The sequence below is a fragment of the Drosophila suzukii genome, unplaced genomic scaffold (genome assembly GCF_043229965.1).
Source record: "Drosophila suzukii unplaced genomic scaffold, CBGP_Dsuzu_IsoJpt1.0 scf_9, whole genome shotgun sequence".
NCBI lineage: Eukaryota > Metazoa > Arthropoda > Insecta > Diptera > Drosophilidae > Drosophila > Drosophila suzukii.
In genome coordinates, this window is record NW_027255941.1 from 979,429 (window position 1) to 1,000,375 (window position 20,947).

The 20,947-nt window shown below is 44.3% G+C and overlaps 1 protein-coding gene and 1 long non-coding RNA gene across 2 annotated transcripts; one reads left to right on the plus strand and one right to left on the minus strand.

Moving 5' to 3' along the window:
* Positions 1-215: 215 nt before the first annotated feature.
* Positions 216-1,181, plus strand: LOC139355100 (uncharacterized). The gene has a single exon (XM_070999422.1). The coding sequence runs from the start codon at positions 354-356 to the stop codon at positions 873-875; it is 522 nt and encodes a 173-aa protein (XP_070855523.1). The 5' UTR covers positions 216-353; the 3' UTR covers positions 876-1,181.
* A 15,872-nt stretch (positions 1,182-17,053) lies between these two features.
* Positions 17,054-19,779, minus strand: LOC139355153 (uncharacterized). Its single transcript, XR_011605874.1, has 3 exons — positions 19,662-19,779; positions 17,528-17,651; positions 17,054-17,420 (listed from the first exon to the last, which is right to left on the minus strand). It is a non-coding gene; the product is annotated as an uncharacterized lncRNA (long non-coding RNA).
* Between the last annotated feature and the right edge of the window lie 1,168 nt (positions 19,780-20,947).

Sequence of the window (20,947 nt, forward strand, 5' to 3'; positions counted from 1 at the left end):
TTGCAACAATTCCATGACTTTTTATTTATAGCTGCTATGTCCAACCAATCTTTTCTTACTATCCTTACCCCACGACACTCCTCTAGTAATGCCAGTCACGAATTTATGTACTTACATACTTGATGGTGTCGGAAACGTTTCTTTCAAACCATCTTCTTTGAAACTATGAAATCATTATACCCTCTGCAAAGTTAAAAAGCACCACGTTCCGAATTCCACCATTCCACTTTTGTAGCTAATTCATCGACGCTTATTTAACGAAGATCAATTTTTGGGAGGAATTTGTTTTGCTATCGCCAATTGTTCTTTTGCTTTGCGCTCAGTATTAAGCCATTTTCATTGAATCCCGCTAAATGTCGTATTTACTCACGGAAATAGCACTGGAGATGCTGGGCTACAAGTTCTACGACACCAACGGTACCTTCCATCTTACAAACTTTCAAAACAACTCGACGCATTGCGAACCGCATACCGACGAACCCTCGCTGACGGATTTTATCGAGCAGATTGAATTATTGCACGAAAAGCCGAATGTGCAAGTAGAGCGGAAACCGGAGGAGGCTGATCTGGGCGCCAACCATGTCCCAGATTCCCGTAATCCACGACGCACGCCGGCCAAGGCTCTGGCCAAAATAATGGACTACGAAAGCGAGAAGATTATTAACCAAATCAGCACACGTCTGGAACGGTCGGTAAGTCGGCGGACGGCTGCTGACAGTGATGTCCTGCTGGGCGAGATTACAGACGAGGAGAATAACCTAATCAGGGCCGACGCCAACGTAATGCGCAAGTTCCGCGAATTCCTGCAGGCGCGCTTGCAACGGCTGGACAAACGGCCCTACGAAAAGTATGTGCGGACCTTCGGCCCGGAGTAGGATGGCTAAGAGAATAAGTAACATAAAGAACTAGTCCAAAAATGGTTTATAAACATTAATAAATAAGTTGGCTGAATGCGGTATTTTTTGTTTGTTTTAAAATTTTTAAGAAACATCGATTTTTTTCAAATTACCAATTTTAGAGAGACGGTGCGTAAGGTATGTAAGCGAAAACTGTGTTTATAAATTTTGTTATTTACTGTATTAACAAATTTTAGATATTCTACGAAATATTTTCCTAACTATGCTAAATGTAATACTAAAACATATTATATAGATACTATAAATAAATACTGTATAATAAGATTGCCACACGCACTTTAACGGCCACAAGCCGCCCACAAACTTTAAAAAATCCTATGTATGAACGCGGATACCTCTGAAACTATAAAGGATATAAATTTGGGTTTTTTAGATTTAGATTTGTAGCCTTGTACGCAGCGCAAGTTTTGTATGCGAATATGCCTCGCACACTCTAACGCCCACAAACCGCCCAAACTGAAATGTATTGGTCTCGTCAATACCTATAGATTGATCCAACAAAAAGTTTGCCACGCCCACTCTAACGCCTATAACTCTTCAATCTGTCTACCGCCCACATAACCATATATTGAGATCACTGGTAGGTGGCCCATTTCAATCTCGCTTTGCTGCTTGCATATCTCCATTTCTCTTTGCTCCCTTTAGCAGTGTAAAGGGTATCTGATAGTCGAGGTACTCGACTATATCGTTCTTCCTTGTTTTTAAGCATTTTCCTGAAAAATGCTCCACATCACTTGATTTTTATACCTTGCCATCAATTACCGTTAAATACAGGTTAATCTTTATATAAACAAACTTCTCACTTTTTAAGATAATTTAGCAAGGCATCAATTTAGATATTCTTCCCTTAAAAAGCAGTCCATGCTTTCTTCGACAAACTTTAATGGCCTACAAAATCGAATTGCGGTTATTCCGTAATACATTTTTCGAAGCATCTATAAGCCGAAAAGGTGTGACTGTTGTAGCAAATATATTTTAGCCGAAGTATTTCTGATTGTAATTGGAATTCCCAAAGCTTTTATCAAAGCCGTAGCTTAAAATCAGTCCGATAAGAGCTCAGTACCTTGATCTTGCATAATGTTCTCGACCACGTCAACTTGCAAATCAACGAGCCGTTTTGCTGCGTGGACTATAAGACTCCGCAACGGTACTTCAACTTTGTTATTACTAACTGAAAAATAAACAGGTCGGCACATTTTTGTGGTCAGCTACCGTCTTGTATAATGGATAATATGGAATAGAAAAGTATTGCTCATTTGTAAAATTGTGGTCCAGAAGACGAGCTAATGCCTCATTAAAGGACAAAGCTTCGGTCTTTTTGATCGCTTTTGCTGCATAAATAAGCATACTAACATTTTGTGATTTTATAATGCAGTGTTGGCCGACCTACTGGCTTCTTGGTTCCCAGTAATGTGATAACAGTTCCTTCCTGTGCAACTGCCTTAAATTACCTTAAGAACCCTCCCACATTTTCGTCAAGCGGTACAACATTTTTTTACTTGCTTGGTCTACAATATCGCTGTGCTGTTTAAACTCCACTTCTGATAAGGCAGCATTCATAAAATTAAGCACAACATTCTCCTTTGCAACTTTTTCCGTTGCTTCCTAAAAATTTGCAAGGCTACTTACATTTTTGCTCTATTAAGGCTACACAATGAGATTTTTCTCAAGGAAACGTTTTCAAACACTACCAGATACGGCTACCAGATACGTAGCGAATTAGCGCGTAGTAATGGCATAGCGTAGAGGGTTTGGAGTGAAAAGTAGGAAGATGAGAGTTTGGAGAAAAAGAGAATGAAGAACGAGAGTTTGGAGAACGAGAAGTTGGAGAAAAAGAGTTTTGAACACGCGTGCCTCATGCCACAAGAGGATCAGCGTGACAGCGCCAAGACATAAGACTCCAGATGGAAGACGTTGTTCGAGGACAAAGGGGTCAAACAGGATACATGGACTCAGCGATCACCAAGACAACGCGTCGACGAGTCAAAACATGCGTCATCATCAGCAGTGCGTCACGACACCGAGACCAACTTAGCCACCTACCCGCTGTAATAAGTTAATTCAGAATAAATTCACGTTAAGCCTTTGAATTCTGCGTTTTCTCATACATAATCTTACTTACAAAATAAGTTCGTTGCAATGGATATATTTGGATTGCGCCTGTATGCACCAACTAAACACATTCTGGTACGCATTTATGCACCAAATAAATGCATTCTGTATCCAGAATGCGCCTGTTTGCTCTACCCAGGAATGCACCAAAAAATACATTCTGTACGCATTTATTTAAAATGCACCTGTAAGCTGTACCCAGCCCAAAAAATGTAAGGATTCTTTGGGAATACATTAAACAGGATTCCAATTTCATAATTTTGTTACTTTTTTATATTTGGGAACACAATAAGCTTACATCTGAATCGCTCTCCTGCAGTACGGTTCCTGGTTCGTTGTTTGACGTTTTTTTGTGCGCAAGTCAAACGTCGTTCACGTGGTGTACTCTTTCCTTTTTGGGATTCTGCAAGATGCTAAGCATATTTAAAATTATTATTTTTGGCCAATAATCTATTCCCTTATGAGCAATTTTTTTTTAAATTTTTACTTATGTTTCTGAAATGTTTTAATGCAGCAATTTAATTTAACATTTTAAAAGCATGATTGTAGTAGCTTGTGAGGAGTTGTATAACTCCCCAAAAATCTGAGCAACAGCAGCAACAGATGATAACAGATAGTAACGGCGCGGCGAGGAGCGGTTTGAGAAGAAGAAGAGAGTTTGCAGACCAATGTGGGAGAATTAGAGAGTTTGGAGACCAAGGATGGAGTATGAGAGAGCTTAGAGACCAAGGAGCGGAAAATGAGAGAGTGGAGACTTGGCGGGCAGAGCAAGAGTGCCGTGTGCAAAAGGGGATAACGGAACTCCACCGGTCTTTGGACTCTGCCGTGAAGTTTGGACCGGGAGTAGAAGTGCCACGTCTCGGCAGCGGAGCGGCACACAGGCGTGCCACATGCATCACGGGAACCAGCGGACGGCAGCAGTGGGCAGCACCTCGGTTGGAAGCTGTGCGTAAAGGACAAGTGGGTCAAACTGGATTCACGGACTTTGGACCCAGAGTGGAGAGATTCAGCGGGCCGTGCGAAAAAGGGAAATAAGGCGAGTCATCGGAAGCCTACAAGGAGCAAGATCGCCACGTCGAGACGTTCGGGGCTCGGACATCAGGAATCTCCAAACTGAGACGCAAGTGGCTGAGGTCCGGAAGGCATCACAAGGCTAAGTCGAGGCGTTTGGTTTCCAACTTTGTCACGACCACACACTGGCGAATCGCCCGGCGGGTCTGTCAGAGTCAAGTGAAAGAGGCCTGCGACGAGGAACTGAGTTTGGGGAGGAAAGTTGTCTAAGACCCAGCGTACCTTGCCCGACCAAGCAGGATCTGGCGTGAAGGACGAGCGGTGGATCGATTTGTGTTTTCAAGAGGCGTTGGCCTGCAGAGCCCTGCGATTACCGACGAAGTTCTCGAGCAGCACTGCCCAAAACCCCGAGTGCCAGTCAGGAAGGGCGAGCGATCGACCCGTTGAGGCATTAAAGAGGCGTTGTCCTGGAGAAGCCCAGGGGTTCGGAAAGTCCCGAAACGGCGGTTGCCCAAGGACACGCAAGACAGGAAACAGCGCAGAGGACATCGGCAGCGACGCCAGCAGACATCACCGGCAGCCACGTCACCATCGTCGCGCGGAGCTCATTGGGGAGCGCAGGAACGTCGCGGACTTCAATCATTAGGGTGAAGCCGGGTGGAATGTTCGTCTGCGCTAGGCGTAATGCAAAGTGAACTGCTAGACAGCTTCCTGGCGAAAGCCTATACTGTCAGCTCGATCTGAGCAAGAACCTAGCGGGACCATCCGGGACAGAGAAAGGAACAGGTATTGCCTCGAAAGGCGTTGCCCTGGAGAGCAAGGCTTGTTTACCCTAGTCTGAAAACGGTGACGCTTCCGTAAGCCGGCAAGGCAGAACTCTCTGCGAGTCCAAGGCGCGACAAGCGACCCCGAGGCAGCGCGTCGGCAAGCGAGCAGAGCCGCCCACTACGAGCATCCCGAGACACAGGAGCCAGCGGTCGTCAAGTCAACGCGTCGACAAGCCAGGACGAGGAACATCGGCAGCCAGTAGAACCAGAGCGAGGAGATACCGAGGTCAGCCCAGCCACACATCCGCTGCATTAATAACACTAGAATAAAACGAACTGTTACCATTCGAACCTCATTGTTTTTACACCCATCTACGGGGCAGTCACGTCATATAAATTTGGTGGGACGAACACACAATATTCTGAGCTAGCCGCAGACCAACAAAATCAGTTAATTACATCTGGCACCCAACGTGATTGTCACAACAGTGAGAGCAACACAATAAAAATGGGAAAGAAGTGGATTTACCGCCTTACGAAGGAGAATGTCGCCCTGGAGGGCAGGCTAGACGACATGAGGAAGGCACTGATCAGGTAGAATGGTTCGCCACACATACGTCTTGGATTTAGATATGATCCCCCTAGCGATGACGGAATTGCTTAAGGGAAGAGCCTTACGGTGGTTCATCAACATGAACCTTTCGCACAGGAGAACAAGTTCTCGAAGACCAAGTCGGCATCACCAACGCAGGTCACATGCGAAGAGACTGAAAACCATTGGACACCACCCCCAGCAACAGAGACAGCCAAACAATACATTGTGGAAGGTCGCCAAGCAACACACAGAGGCCACAAGATGCCACCCATATCACAGACCCGCAGGAGGCCGCAGGAGGACACTGGGCTAGAGGGTGTCGAAACCAAAGGCTGTTATTCTGCTGGATATGCGGCAAGGTGGGTGTCAGGAGCGTCGATTGATGCCAACGATCGGAAAATGGCCTGCGATGTCAGCCGCAGAGAGGAGAGCGGGGATCGCACAATGATACCTCTCCAAACTAACGGGCAAGCTAATCGATGAGGAGCAGCAGTTGTCCACAGCTGGGATGATTGGTGGGAACAGCTACAAAGCCGCAATCGACACCGGAGCAACGGCAAGCTTTGTAAGCGAAGAAATGGCGGACAATATTGCTGCTCTAGGAAGGATTACAAGGACGAGACGGCAAGTTAGGTTGGCAGACGGAAGATGCGGCGGAATTAATGCGCAGCTCGAGGTGGAGGTCAAATTCGGCAACAAACAAGTGACTATGAGCCTGTTGATTTTACCCGGAGTAGTGGATTTGTTGGTGGAACCTCCTGAAACAAGTCGGAACCGAGATAAGGTGTGCTTGACACGAGATACAATGGATGGCACGAGGTAAAGCTTTTTGGAAGATACTACAGCGTTTCTGGAAACAGATCTGGCAGACTTCAGCACAATGACGGGAACATCGAATATGGCAGAGCACCAGAACAAAATGAAGGATGACAATCCAATCAAGCAGAGATACTACCCCAAGAACCCAAAAATTCAAGGGGAAATCAACGCAAAGGTGGATGAGCTTGTCCAAATGGGGTTCATAGAGCATTCAAAGAGCCCATACAGCTCCCCCATCGGCAGGCAAATGGAGACTGTGTGTCGACTTCAGACAGATCAACGCGAAGTCAGTGAAGGATGCCTACCCAATGCCCCGCATAAACTACATCCTGGATCAACTAAGGGAAGCGCGGTACATCAGCAGTTTGTATTTGAAGGAAAGATACTGTCAGATCCCACTGGAAGAAAACAGCAGGCAATACACGGCGTTCACGGTACCAGGCAAAGGTCTATTTCAGTGGAGGGTAATGCCGTTCGGACTCCACTCGGCGTCGGCAACGCTTCAGCGGGTTTTGGACCAAGTAATTGGCCCCGTGATGTCACCTCACGCATTCGCTTACCAGGATGACATAATAGTGATCGGTCGCACGCTAGAAGAACACATGAGAAACCTTAGAGAAGTGTTCTGTCATCTGAGGGAAGCGAACCTGATGCTGAATCCAGAAAAATGCCAATTCTTTAAGAAGGAACTGCTGTACCTGGGACATCGAGTGACCAGCGAGGGAATAGGAACAGATCCGGAAAAAGTAGCCGCCATCGCTGAACTGGAACCGCCATCGACCGTCAAAGAGCTCCGGCAAAACCTAGGAGTAGCGTCGTGGTACCGCCGGCTTGTACCACATTTTTTCAGAATCGTGAAACCCCTGAATGACCTGCTGCGCCAAGGCAGCAAGTGGGAGTGGACACCAGAGGTGCTAGTATGCCCGGACTTCAGTAGAATGTTCACCCTGCAAACAGATGCCAGTGACTACGGCATCGCAGCAATACTGACCCAGGACACCAAAAAAGGACGAAAGAGTAAACTCCTATTCGAGCCGAACACTGAACGGCGCGAAAAAAACTATTTAACAACGGAAAAGGAGTGCTTGGCGATAGTCTGGGCGATCCGAAAACTCATGCCATATCTGAAGGGGTACCACTTTAAGGTAGTAACCGACCACATGGCCCTGAAGTGGCTCAACAGAAAGGATCACCAAATGGTCCCTGGAGCTACAATAGTACGACTTTGAGAAAGCGTACAGAGAGGGTCAGCTAAACGTGGTGGCCGACGCATTATCAAGAGACGCTACGAGGATTAAAAGAGGCATCGGCGACAATAGTTTCAGGAGGGTTGTTACGTGGGCATATTAGTGTCCGAGTCCTGACAAGGACTTGGGCCGAGCGAGAGGCGTCCGATATTCAGGCACCATCTGCCGGCATAAGCTACATCGTATTCGGGTCGTGGGATCTTGGTAAGCCTCTCTCCTCTCCAAAATAACGAGAATAAATATTAAAACTGCCTGGAAAATAATATTAGTGATAAAATTCGTCAGTCATCAGTCCACACTGCCCAACAAGCTTAGCTGTCGCTTGATCGCAAAACGATCGGGTTGTGTTTTGGTCATATTCCCTCTCCTTTACACATTCGTGTGCCAATGGATCGTCGCGGGCCGCGCAATACGATCTCATATTGTCAAAGTTGTCCGTCAAAAGTTATGTCATTGTTCTTGACCTACTCCACTCCTCGCGTCAGCACACCCCCTTTGTTAGAGTTCTAGCACACCATGGTTTCCAATTCTTTTTCACATTATAAATTTGTTAGGTAATATATATCTGCGTCCGTTGATTAATTTAATTTAATTGACAATTATTCTGTTAGCGGAGAGTATCGAATTTATCACCTGTGAAGGTGCACACATCAGCAAAATACTGATTATTCACGACTACAAACGTCGCTCAGAGGGCTCTTGCAATTGCCATATAATTACAAGGCTGATACTCGCCGATGAAAATGTTTATAGTAGTCTATAAAACTGTAGGATACTGCACGATTATTTATATATGTATGTTTATAAGAAAGGAACCGTGTCCCGACAAACTTACCCCCTCTGTAAATCCTGGGCGATGAGATCTCGACGCTCCGGATCCTGGGCTTTGGGAAAATATTATATTGGATGTATTTAAATATATATAAATATACGTGCACCAAAATACGGCTGTTCTTAAGTATACCAATTCACTTAAACACAACATATATATATATTATGCCAGAGGCATGCGACATCTTCAGCGGCTGGTGGAGAGATTGTTTATCATGATTCGCACTTTGTCTATTGATTCGGTTGGTTTAAATATATTTCAATGCATGGTTGAATGCTTCCAATGTTTTTTTTTTGATTTTCACTTGTTATCCAATTGTATTATTTGAGGATATTGGTTTTTGGTTATGCATAAGTTCACTTTAGCTTTGGTTGGCTCGACAAACGCATTTACATTGCATCACTTCTTTTTCCGACGTATGCTATTGGTCGATACGCCTCTGAACGGATGGTTCCTACAGCTGAACAACTTTCAGGTGCACGGAGATCACGGATACTGCGTCCACAAACATCGCAGTATGTCAGATGTCGTCCTTATTGTTAATCCTCTCCACGTTCTTTGATGATGGCGCTGCCCAATCAAATGCATGCGGTCGGGAAGATGTTGACCGAAGTGCCGGAGGAACCATGGGCCACGGTATGTTCAGACTTCGTTGGAGCCCTACCAAGATCTAAGCACGGCAACCAAATGCTGGTCATGATAGACAGATTTTCGAAATGGACGGAACTGACAGCAGAGTTCCGTCCGACAGCAGAGTCGCTCAAGAAGGCGTTTAGGGAGCGCATAATCGCAAGGTACGGGGTCCCGAAGGTGGTCATAACGGACAACGCAGTACAGTTTGCAAGCCGTATCTTCAAAAGTTTCCTGGCTGAGATGGGTATCAGACAACAATTCACCGCACCATACACACCCCAAGAGAATCCGACCGAAAGAGCAAACAGAACAGTCAAGACCATGATTGCGCAATTCGCAGGGCAGGACCAGAAAAAATAGGACGAGAAGTGGCCGCTAGTAATAAATGCTAGTAATAAACACGAGCACATCAGAATCCACCGGCCATACACCGGCGTTTCTTCCCCAGCAGCCTATATGATAAGGAAACCCTAGGCACTGGACAAGCTACGGAGACCCCGGAGGAAAACGCCAGCAAGCTGAAGGAGGTTTTTGAGATCGTACGGCGAAACATAGAAAAGGCATCCCAGGACCAAGGCAGACACTATAATCTGAGAAGGAGGCAATGGTCTCCAGCGGTGGGCGACATAGTGTGGGCCAAGGAACATCACCTGTCCAAAGCGGCTGAAGGATTCGCTGCGAAACTAGCCCCGAGGTACGATGGCCCTTTCCAGGTTGTAGGTTTCGTCTCTCCGGCGATCTGCGAGCTCAAGCAACAACAAAACGAGCAGTCGGCAGATACATCAGATGGCTAACAAGAGGTCACAAGGACATGGATAAGGATTTCACATTGATCCAGACTGCGAGGCCACAGGATTATGCGTCTTGCCTAAGCGAGAGTCATCCTCACGCCACGCAGAAAGGACAATCATAAGGATAGGTCATAAGGACATGAATAAGGATTTCACATTGATCCAGACTGCGAGGCCACAAGATTATGCGTCAGGCCTAAGCGAGAGTCATCCACACGCCACGCAGAAAGGACAATCATTAGGATAGGTCACAGGGACGTGGATAAGGATGGTTGGTGATCCCGACCGAGAGGCAACAGGTTTCAGCGCCGGGCGCGAGTCAGAGTCAACCGATCACGCCACGGAGATACGGTATCCGGAGATACTATACGGAATGCGCCGGACGAGATCGTCTAGTTGTTACGCTAGGAAAGGGTGAAGAATCAGATCTACACCGTATCCGACTGGTCACAAAAGACAGAAACACGCATCGCACCAACAGTTAACAGAAAAAAAGACAGGGGCAAGCCCTGGAATGAAAGAGAAGTAAATGCCGGTTCAACCAAAAGTGCAACCCACCACGGGCAGAAAAGCCCTGCTGCAAACGAAGGCAAAACGCTATTCAAAACCGCTGGGGCCATTGTGCTTTGGATCAAGAACAACGAACGACATAGGCTGGTTGGAGCTGAGAAAAACTGGAAAAGAAAGACAAATCAACCAAAAGCTGTGCGGGCAGATCGGAAGTTGCAAAATCACCATGAGCCAGGGAAGGGGGCGCCTCGATAGGCGATCGATTGGCACTGGACGATAGTGTGATCGATGAGCACACGCAAAATGGAAATATCGGCAAAAGGTGAACATATAACAACAGGCAGGTGGCAACGCTTCACAGTCGGTATCGGTAGTCGATGAAACATCGATCACGCTCGGATAGTATGACCAAAAAGCGGAACCATGGAAATGATTAGGAAGCAGCAATGAGCAGCGAGATGGGGATCGATAGCCCATGAGTATCGATGTCCCAGTGGAAACATGTGAAATATCGGCGCGGAAGATTTGAAGTTGCTACGAGGAGGATGACCAGCGCTGTAGAAACTCAATGGAGTTAGAAGCGTCGACGGAGCATCGAATGAGTAACGAGGGAGCGCCGCGGGAATCGGCAGGAGCATCCAAGGTCTCGAAGGCTAGGATACGCAAGGAAACGCCGGAGAGTAGGAACAAGCTTTTAAATTTTTCCCGAAGTAAAGGGGGAATGTGAGGAGTTGATTAACCCCCCACAAATCTGCGAAAAAGGGAAATAACGGTTCCCGGAGGCCCTATATATCACGAGGAGTCAAAGACTGAAAGGAGCAGAGGCGCCCACTTAGAGCATGCCGACACACAGGAGCCAGCGGTCGTCAAGTCAACGCGTCGACAAGCTAGGACGAGGAACATCAGTAGCCATTAGAACCAGAGCGAGGAGATACCGAGGCCAGCCCAGCCACACATCCGCTGCATTAATAACACGAGAATAAAACCAACTGTTACCATTCGAACCCTATGTTTTCTCACCGATCTACGGGGCAGTCACGTCATATAAATTTGGTGGGACGAACACACAATCTTCTGAGCTAGCCGCACGAATCTCGTAGCGAGCAGACCAACAAATCAGTTCATTACATCTGGCGCCCAACGTGATTGTCCCAACAGTGAGAGCAACACAATAAAAATGGGAAAGGAGTAGATTTACCGCCTTAAGAAGGAGAAAGTCACCCTGGAGGGCAGGCTAGACGACATGAGGAAGGCACTGTCGGAATACTACTCAGACACGGAGAACGACCCACAACTCGTCGACATCTGGGCGGAGCTGGAACCAACAAACCACGACAGACCCGGACCAAGCATCACGTTAACGAACGCTGAAGGGGAGAACCTAGTGGCATACCTGAGCATGGACAACTTGCAAAAAGAGGCCCGCAGGAGACCCAGCCAGTCGGACTATGCAAAGGTAGAAAGGTTAGCCACACGTACGACTTGAATTTAGATATGATCCCCAGAGCGATGCCGGAATTGCTTAAGGGAAGGGCTTTACAGTGGTTTATCGCCAGCAACAAGCAATGGAGAACCTGGGCGGAATTCATAGAAAGCTTCCGCACCTATTTTCTGCGGAGATATATCTTCACCAGGCTGGCAGACCAGGTCCGGCAACCGAAGCAGGGCTTCAGCGAGTCCTTCAAGGACTACATGATCGACATGCAGACGATGGTAAGGCCACTTAGCTATTCTACGAAAGAGACATTAACGATCATTAAAGAGAACTGCACTCCAAGTCTTCGGATCTTCCTAAGAGCGTACAATGTGTCGGACCTGGATACGCTAATGATCCTAGCCGATGAGTACGAAGAACTTAAAAAAGAACATGAAGCTTTCGCACAGGAGAACAAGTTCTCGAAGACCAAGTAGGCATCACCAACGTAGGTCACATGCAGAAGATGCGAAGAGACAGACAACCAGGAGACACGGGGAAATGACCAATGGTCACCACCACACCCAGCCAGACGGCAGCAACAGACGCACCTCGCGGAGGCCAATGGACAATTTAATTTAATTGACAATTATTCTGTTAGCGGAGAGTATCGAATTTATCACCTGTGAAGGTGCACACATCAGCAAAATACTGATTATTCACGACTACAAACGTCGCTCAGAGGGCTCTTGCAATTGTCATATAATTACAAGGCTGATACTCGCCGATGAAAATGTTTATAGTAGTCTATAAAACTCTAGGATACTACACGAATATTTATATATGTAAGTTAACACCGGCCAAACGCCCCCTTCCCTTCACCCCCTCTCGGCCACCCAGCAACACCAAAACATTCGAGTGGCTGCAGCCGCTAAGTTATAGTACCAGCAGCGATGGAGCAGCAGCGGGCTGACCGGCCGGCTTCCCCTTCCCCCCGCCGCGATGCCGACTCAGCGCGGCAACATGCGCCGGCCGGCCGCTGACCTACCTGCCCCCCGCACCCCGTGCGGAGTCAGCACAACGACATCCGCTGGCCTGGCTCGGGAACGCTGACCGCTTACCGTGCAAGTGGAGCACGGTGAGAACTGCAAGGTCGGCAAAACTTCAGCCGGCCGCTGACGCTGACGCCGACGTCGACGCCGGGACTGCACTCACCGGGCTCTGGCAGGTGTCGACGCAGAAGACTGGGGCAGAGCCAATTGGACCGGCAAACCGAGACGACTTATCAACTTAGATTTATTAAATAAAGAATTATTATAACGAACTCTAAAGGCCGACGCTATTCATTGGGAGGAGCACTAACACACATAAAGGGCAACTCTACCGATCGTGAAGAACGAGCTACGCTTGGGACTGCACGAGCACTCAGGAATGTCTAGGTATTGAGTCGGTCCTTCCCGGGGACATGCGAGGCCCCTCGGGAAGGACTTAACTTGTATGTTTATAAGAAAGGAACCGTGTCCCTCGACGCTCCGGATCCTGGGCTTTGGGAAAATATTATGTTGGATATATATATATAAATATACGTGCACCAAAATACGGCTGTTATTAAGTATACCAATTCACTTAAACACAAAACATATATATATTATGCCAGAGGCATGCGACTTCTTCAGCGGCTGGTGGAGAGATTGTTCATCATGATTCGCACTTTGTCTATTGATTCGGTTGGTTTAAATATATTTCAATGCATGGTTGAATGCTTCCAATGCTTTTTTTTTTTTGATTTTCACTTGTTATCCAATTGTATTATTTGAGGATATTGGTTTTTGGTTATGCATGAGTTCACTTTAGCTTTGGTTGGCTCGACAAACGCATTTATATTGAATCACTTCTTTTTCCGACGTATGCTATTGGTCGATACGCCTCTGAACGGATGGTTCCTACAGCTGAACAACTTTCAGGTGCACGGAGATCACGGATACTGCGTCCACAAACATCGCAGTATGTCAGATGTCGTCCTTATTGTTAATCCTCTCCACGTTCTTTGATGATGGCGCTGGTTCGACACATATGCTTCCTTCAAGCTGCAATTGTGTTCTCCTCAAGGACTGTTGGATATGGTGGCTGGTCCTGGTGACAGAAGACTCTGTGGACGGCTGTCCCAGGGAAAGTCGCCTTCCCTCGAAGCTGTCGCCTTTCGTCAGCAAGACACCCAAATGGATTCTCTCCCTTTCTCATTTGTCTAAGGTCTTTTATACCAGACTAGATCTTTTACTTGGCTGCGGGTATGGATCGGATAAACTAGGTGTTCCCACCTAGGATTACTGTTTCTTGATATCTGCTATCTTGGGAGTCAACGGCCGGCTGTTGCCCTTTGCCAGCTACCGGAGTATGTTTACCAATAGGTCGATAGTAGCCGTTGTTTTGGCCACGCGACACCCGAGAATTGCCAAATTGCTTTTTCTTCTGCCTTTACCAGTATGAGTCTGGTTAGTCACGTGCACCCCACCCCCTGGCTAAGGATTCGTCGTTGTTTCTCTATGTGAATCTTTGTATGTAGAGGGCGTACGTAACAGGGTGCAGCTGGATGAAGAACATGGGCGAAAAGATAAGGACCCAACCGCAGAAGTACCCGGACTATGTTATGGATGGTGAGACACTGTACAGAAACATACCACACCGAGCAGGCAGTAAAGACGTCGCATCATGGAAGATGTGTGGCAGCCCGGTACTACTGGCCAGTCATGCATACAGATGCCCGAGCCCACGTAAGAAAATGCGAGATTTGAATGCGGCTTAAGCCCAATCAAATGCAGGCGGTCGGGAAGATGTTGACCGAAGTGCCGGAGGAACCATGGGCCACGGTATGTTCAGACTTCGTTGGAGCCCTACCAAGATCTAAGCACGGCAACCAAATGCTGGTCATGAACTGATGCCTCAGCGCAGTGCGACAGCAGAGTCGCTCAAGAAGGCGTTTAGGGAGCGCAAAATCGCAAGGTACGGGGTCCCGAAGGTGGTCATAAAGGACAACGCAGTTTGCAAGCCGTATCTTCAAAAGATTCCTGGCTGAGATGGGTATCAGACAACAATTCACCACACCATACACACCCCAAGAGAATCCGACCGAACAGAACAAACAAACAGAACAGTCAAGACCATGATTGCGCAATTCGCAGGGCGGGACCAGAGAAAATGGGACGAGAAGTGGCCGGAGATTATGCTAGTAATAAACACGAGCACATCAGAATCCACCGGCCAAACACCGGCGTTTCTTCCCCAGCAGCCTATATGATAAGGAAACCCTAGGCACTGGACGAGCTACGGAGACCCCGGAGGAAAACGCCAGCAAGCTGAAGGAGGTTTTTGAGATCGTATGGCGAAACATAGAAAAGGACCAAGGAAGACACTATAATCTGAGAAGGAGGCAATGGTCTCCAGCGGTGGGCGACATAGTGTGGGCCAAGGAACATCACCTGTCCAAAGCGGCTGACGGATTCGCTGCGAAACTAGCCCCGAGGTACGATGGCCCTTTCCAGGTTGTAGATTTCGTCTCTCCGGCGATCTGCGAGCTCAAGCAACAACAAAACGAGCAGTCGGCAGATACATCAGATGGCTAACAAGAGGTCACAAGGACATGAATAAGGATTTCACATTGATCCAGACTGCGAGGCCACAGGATTATGCGTCTTGCCTAAGCGAGAGTCATCCTCACGCCACGCAGAAAGGACAATCATAAGGATAGGTCATAAGGACATGAATAAGGATTTCACATTGATCCAGACTGCGAGGCCACAAGATTATGCGTCAGGCCTAAGCGAGAGTCATCCACACGCCACGCAGAAAGGACAATCATAAGGATAGGTCACAGGGACGTGGATAAGGATGGTTGGTGATCCCGACCGAGAGGCAACAGGTTTCAGCGCCGGGCGCGAGTCAGAGTCAACCGATCACGCCACGGAGATACGGTATCCGGAGATACTATACGGAATGCGCCGGACGAGCTCGTCTAGTTGATACCCTAGGAAAGGGGGGGACGGTGCAGAATCAGATCTACACCGTATCCGACTGGTCACAAAAGACAGAAACACGCATCGCACCAACAGTTAACAGAAAAAAAAACAGGGGCAAACTCTGGAATGAAAGAGAAGTAAATTCCGGTTTAACCAAAAGTGCAACTCACCACGGGCAGAAACGCCCTGCTGTAAACGAAGGCAAAACGCTATTCAAAAACGCTGGGGCCATTGTGCTTTGGATCAAGAACAACGAACGGCATAGGCTGGTAGGAGCTGAGAAAAACTGGAAAAGAAAGACAAATCAACCAAAAGCTGTGCGGGCAGATCGGAAGTTGCAAAATCACCATGAGCCAGGGAAGGGGGCGCCTCGATAGGCGATCGATTGGCACTGGACGATAGTGCGATCGATGAGCACACGCAAAATGGAAATATCGGCAAAAGGTAAAAATATCACAACGGGCAGGTGGCAACGCTTCACAGTCGGTATCGGTAGTCGATGAAACATCGATCACGCATGGATAGTGTGACCAAAAAGCGGAACCATGGAAATGATTAGGACGCAGCAATGAGCAGCGAGCTGGGGATCGATAGCCCATGAGTATCGATGTCCCAGTGGAAACATGTGAAATATCGGCGCGGAAGATTTGAAGTTGCTACGAGGAGGATGACCAGCGCTGTAGAAACTCAATGGAGTTAGAAGCGTCGACGGAGCATCGTATGAGTAACGAGGGAGCGCCGCGGGAATCGGCAGGAGCATCCAAGGTCTCGAAGGCTAGGATACGCAAGGAAACGCCGGAGAGTAGGAACAAGCTTTTAAATTTTTCCCGAAGTACACTGGTAGAAAAAACATCGTAAATGTCTCTATTTCGCCAACGTTTCAACTATTTTTCCCAGCGGTTTAGAACCTAACATGAAAATCGTAAAAACGAAAACGTTAAATAGTTAATTATTTTTTTAATAATCTCGTAGTAAGTTCAACGATTTTTTAATTTCGATCAAATATGTTAAAATAGTACAAAATAATTAAATTTAATATGTTCCATAGTAAAAAGTATTATATTTTTATATTTCTTTTAAATATTTTCATATTTAGTTCCAGTAAATAGAATATTTCATTTGAATGGTTTTTATAGTTAAAATAATTATAGCCCGCCCTCAAACTTTTCCTAATTTTTTTTGGATTAAATAATTCTCATATTTAAATCAGACTGGGATGAACTTTAATATAAATACAAATTTTATTTAAATTAAATATAATCCCCGTTAAAAGAACTGTACTTTATGTTTGATTTAAATGTATTATGTAAACCATACTGTTATGGTGCATATTCAATTTAAACCAATCTGTAGTTTAAAACAAGCGTGATTTATATTTAATAAAGACCCAAATATGTATGTGTTTTTATTGAAAATAAACGTAAACATATAATCAAACAATTGTTCTGCTTAAACTCTATTTTTTACCATGCTAACACGTTATCATTACTTTTGTTTTAAATACATTTGTACTTAACGTAACTCTTAGAATTTATATGATATATATATACATATACATGTTATACATTATTATACATATTTTTTATAATCACACATTTTTTTGTTTTGCCACATTCGTACGCCTGCATGTGCGTACAAAACTTTCCTGCGAGTCATAGTAGTGATAATTTCTTTCGCTTGTTGGTTCCTTTAATGACGGTCCACGAATTATTCAAGATGACAGATGTGAGCAATACGGTGTAAATGTAGTCCTTGTAATCTGTGAATAAGAATATGTTATTAGATTTTTGGTAATGGCATAATTTAGAAAAAGTCAAGCTTATCAAAAAAAGATAAAATTTATAAATTAAAAAAATTATACATTACCAAGTGATACAGTTTTCTAAACTGTCTTTAATAGTTTAAGTCGCTCTTTGTTTTGCATTTGCTCTTCGTAAAAGCAAAAAACCTTTTCCTTAAATCGGTCCCATATATAAAATTTCTATAGTTGCTATAAAGAAAAAGTTAAGTAGTTTTATAATAAGTTTCGAGTAGGTTTTTTTATATAAAGGGATTTAAATAAGACCAAAATATTGTTTAAATTTATTTCATTTTTATTTATTAAAAATTTAAATAAATAAAAATCACGTGAAAGAGCAAAAAAATATTATAAAGAAATAGGTGAAACGACTGCGACGCCTCAGAGCCGAATGCAACGGCAGCAAAGCGTCTTTTTTGCGCCTTTTTAGTGTTTTCCTTCTCGTGCATTCTACTCCTTTTATCTAGTTTGCGCGGGTTTTCACTTAATTTCCTTTAATATTCTTCATTTCTTTCGCATATTTTTTATCCACTTCATGTTTATTACCCAATCGTATATATTTTATTGTTTCTAAATGTAATTATACCCGTTACTCGTAGAGTAAAAGGGTATACTAGATTCGTCGGAAAGTATGTAACAGGCAGAAGGAAGCGTTTCCGACCCCATAAAGTATATATATTCTTGATCAGGATCACTAGCCGAGTCGATCTAGCCATGTCCGTCTGTCCGTCTGTCCGTCTGTCCGTCTGTCCGTCTGTCCGTCTGACCGTCTGTCCGTCTGTCCGTCTGTCCGTCTGTCTGTCCGGATGAACGCTGAGATCTCGGAAACTATGAGAGTTAGGCTATTGAGATTTGGCGTACAGATTCCTGAGCTTCTTACGCAGCGCAAGTTTATTTCAGTAGACTGCCACGCCCACTCTAACGCCCACAAACCGCCCAAAACTGAAACTCCTACAGTTTTGATGCTAGATAGAAAATTTTAACTGAAATGTATTGTTCTCATCAATACCTATCGATTGACCTAAAAAAAAGTTTGCCACGCCCACTTTAACGCCCACAAACCGCGAAAACCTGTGACGCCCACAATTTGGATGCTAGATGAAAAATTTTAACTGAAATGTATTGGTGTCGTCAATACCTATCGATTGATCCAAAAATAAATTTGCCACGCCCACTCTAACGCCCATAACGCTTAAATCTGTCTACCGTCGGTAGGTGGCGCTTTTTAATTTCGCTTTGCTGCTTGCATATCTCCATTTCCCTTTGAGTAACGGGTATCTGATAGTCGAGGTACTCGACTATAGCGTTCTTCCTTGTTTTCTTTTGAGCTTTGCTTATTTCGTTAAATGTATTATCTAAATTTTTACGAAATAATAATGAGCACAACAAAGAAGAAACACAAAAAGGAAAAATGCGACAAAAAGAACGTGGACATGCACATTAGAGGTTTACGCCGATGGTTTCAGCAGCGGCGGCGGCGTAGAGTTCTAAATTACCCAGCGGCGGCGGCGTAGCCGTTAGAAAGAACCGGCGGCGGCGGCGGGTACGCCGCCGGTGAAATTGTCGGCGGCTGGCGGCGTAAGCATTTAATAAACTGATTTTTTTTCCTTTTATTAATAAGTGAGTCAAGCAAAATAACAAATTAAACTAAAACTAAATAAGAGCCTTTTCTTGACTTGATAATTAATAAGTAAGTTAAGCGAAATAACAAATTAAACTGAAATTATTGACTTCATAATTAATAAGTAAGTAAAGCGAAATAACAACTTAAACTAAAATTAAAACAAAATAACAGTCTCTTCTTGATTTGACAGTTTTGAGATTCATTGTCTTTTCTTGACTTGACAGTTTTGAGATTTATTGAAATTGATTGAAATTGAAATTCATTGTCTTCATTATTAAACTATTAAAAAAAATTCTTAAGAAAAACTTTCCTTACATTTAATCGATAACTGAAAGCGATTATTGTCGAAATTTTTTTTAGGATATATTAATAATAACCTTTTTTATTTATAAAATGAATAAAAATTTGTATGACGCCGAACGCCGCCGCCGCCGCCGCCGCGCCGGTTTTTACGTGACTCGGCGGCGGCGCGTCAAAAAAGCAAAAAATCGGCGGCGGCGGCGGCGTGGCTCGGCGGCGTATATGTCTAATGCACATGCCTTAATATTAAGTAATTATTGTATTTTTATTTGACTCACCTTTTTTCTGTACTCTTCACTTTTTTATTACACTTAAATGAACACTTCTCTATCGAGCTCTATTAATCACTTTTACATCCGATCAGGAGAACCGCTTGCTTCGAAGTGATCGCGGGATTCGCTACAAAGCGGAGTGTCAAAATATTTCGTATATATGTACATACATACATGTGCATGTGTGCAAAAAGGACGGACAAAATCTGTCGCGTGCCGTTACTTAACAATAGAGGTCAAAGTAATGGGGAAGAAAATAAGAAAATATGTACAAATAAGTCCTTAAGTTTAATAACTTGTATATGTCAATTTAGTAATATTTATTTTATTTTATTTTTATTTATGTATGTATTATGAGAACATATCTTATTGTCAAAACATCGGTACACAAGAAATATTTATGCTCTTATGCACATACATATTTTCTTGACCGCCAATGTACAAATGCGAATGGAAGAAGAAGACGCGCTTGCGTTTGCCGTTTTGCTTGTTCATATTTGTCTCTAATTTGTCTGAATGTATGTAAGTATGCGTATGCACATTGTGCCGTTGGTTTTAGTTTTTGGTTACGGCCCAGCGTTTACAATTCACGCACATTTTTTCTTTGGCTAAGCATGTTTTTGTACTTTTAATAGTAAATTACAAAGCCAAACCTTTGATAATTGTCATGGAAATTGAAAGAGGCTGCCGGTGGTTGGGCAGCCGTAACTAAAACCCTTTTCTTTAAATATTATTTAGTAATTTATTTTTATATTATATTATATATTATTTTGTATTTTATTTATATATATTGTTCTTTTGAAAATTACTAATAATTTGAATTATGTTGTGTATATGGGTCACAAACTTAATACATAAACATACGTTGATTTATAATTTACAATTATTTGGTCAAATACAAATTTTGAAAACGTTCTATATTCAAAATAAAAGAGTAAACATTCCGAACAAATTGAAAAAGTATTTACTTGAAATATAAAAAACTATCAAATATACTATGAATTTAACTACTTTTTATAATAGTTAAAACCAAGATGGCAACATTGTGTTTAAATGTGACTAACTTGTTTTTAAATAAAAATCACTTTGATTTGAATGTTTACATATTTGACATAAGGCTTAAATATGTTTTTTATTTAAATGAAAGGTTTTTATATTTAGTATGGCTATGCAGGGAAGTAAAAAAAATCAAATAAAAATATATTTGATTTCACTACGCGTTTTTTCTACCAGTGTAAAGGGGGAATGTGAGGAGTTTAATAACCCCCCACTAATCTGAGCAGCAGCGGCAA

Coding starts and splice junctions, on each gene's coding strand:
- LOC139355100 (XM_070999422.1), top strand. CDS start 354: ATGTCGTATTTACTCACGGAAATAGCACTGGAGATGCTGGGCTACAAG.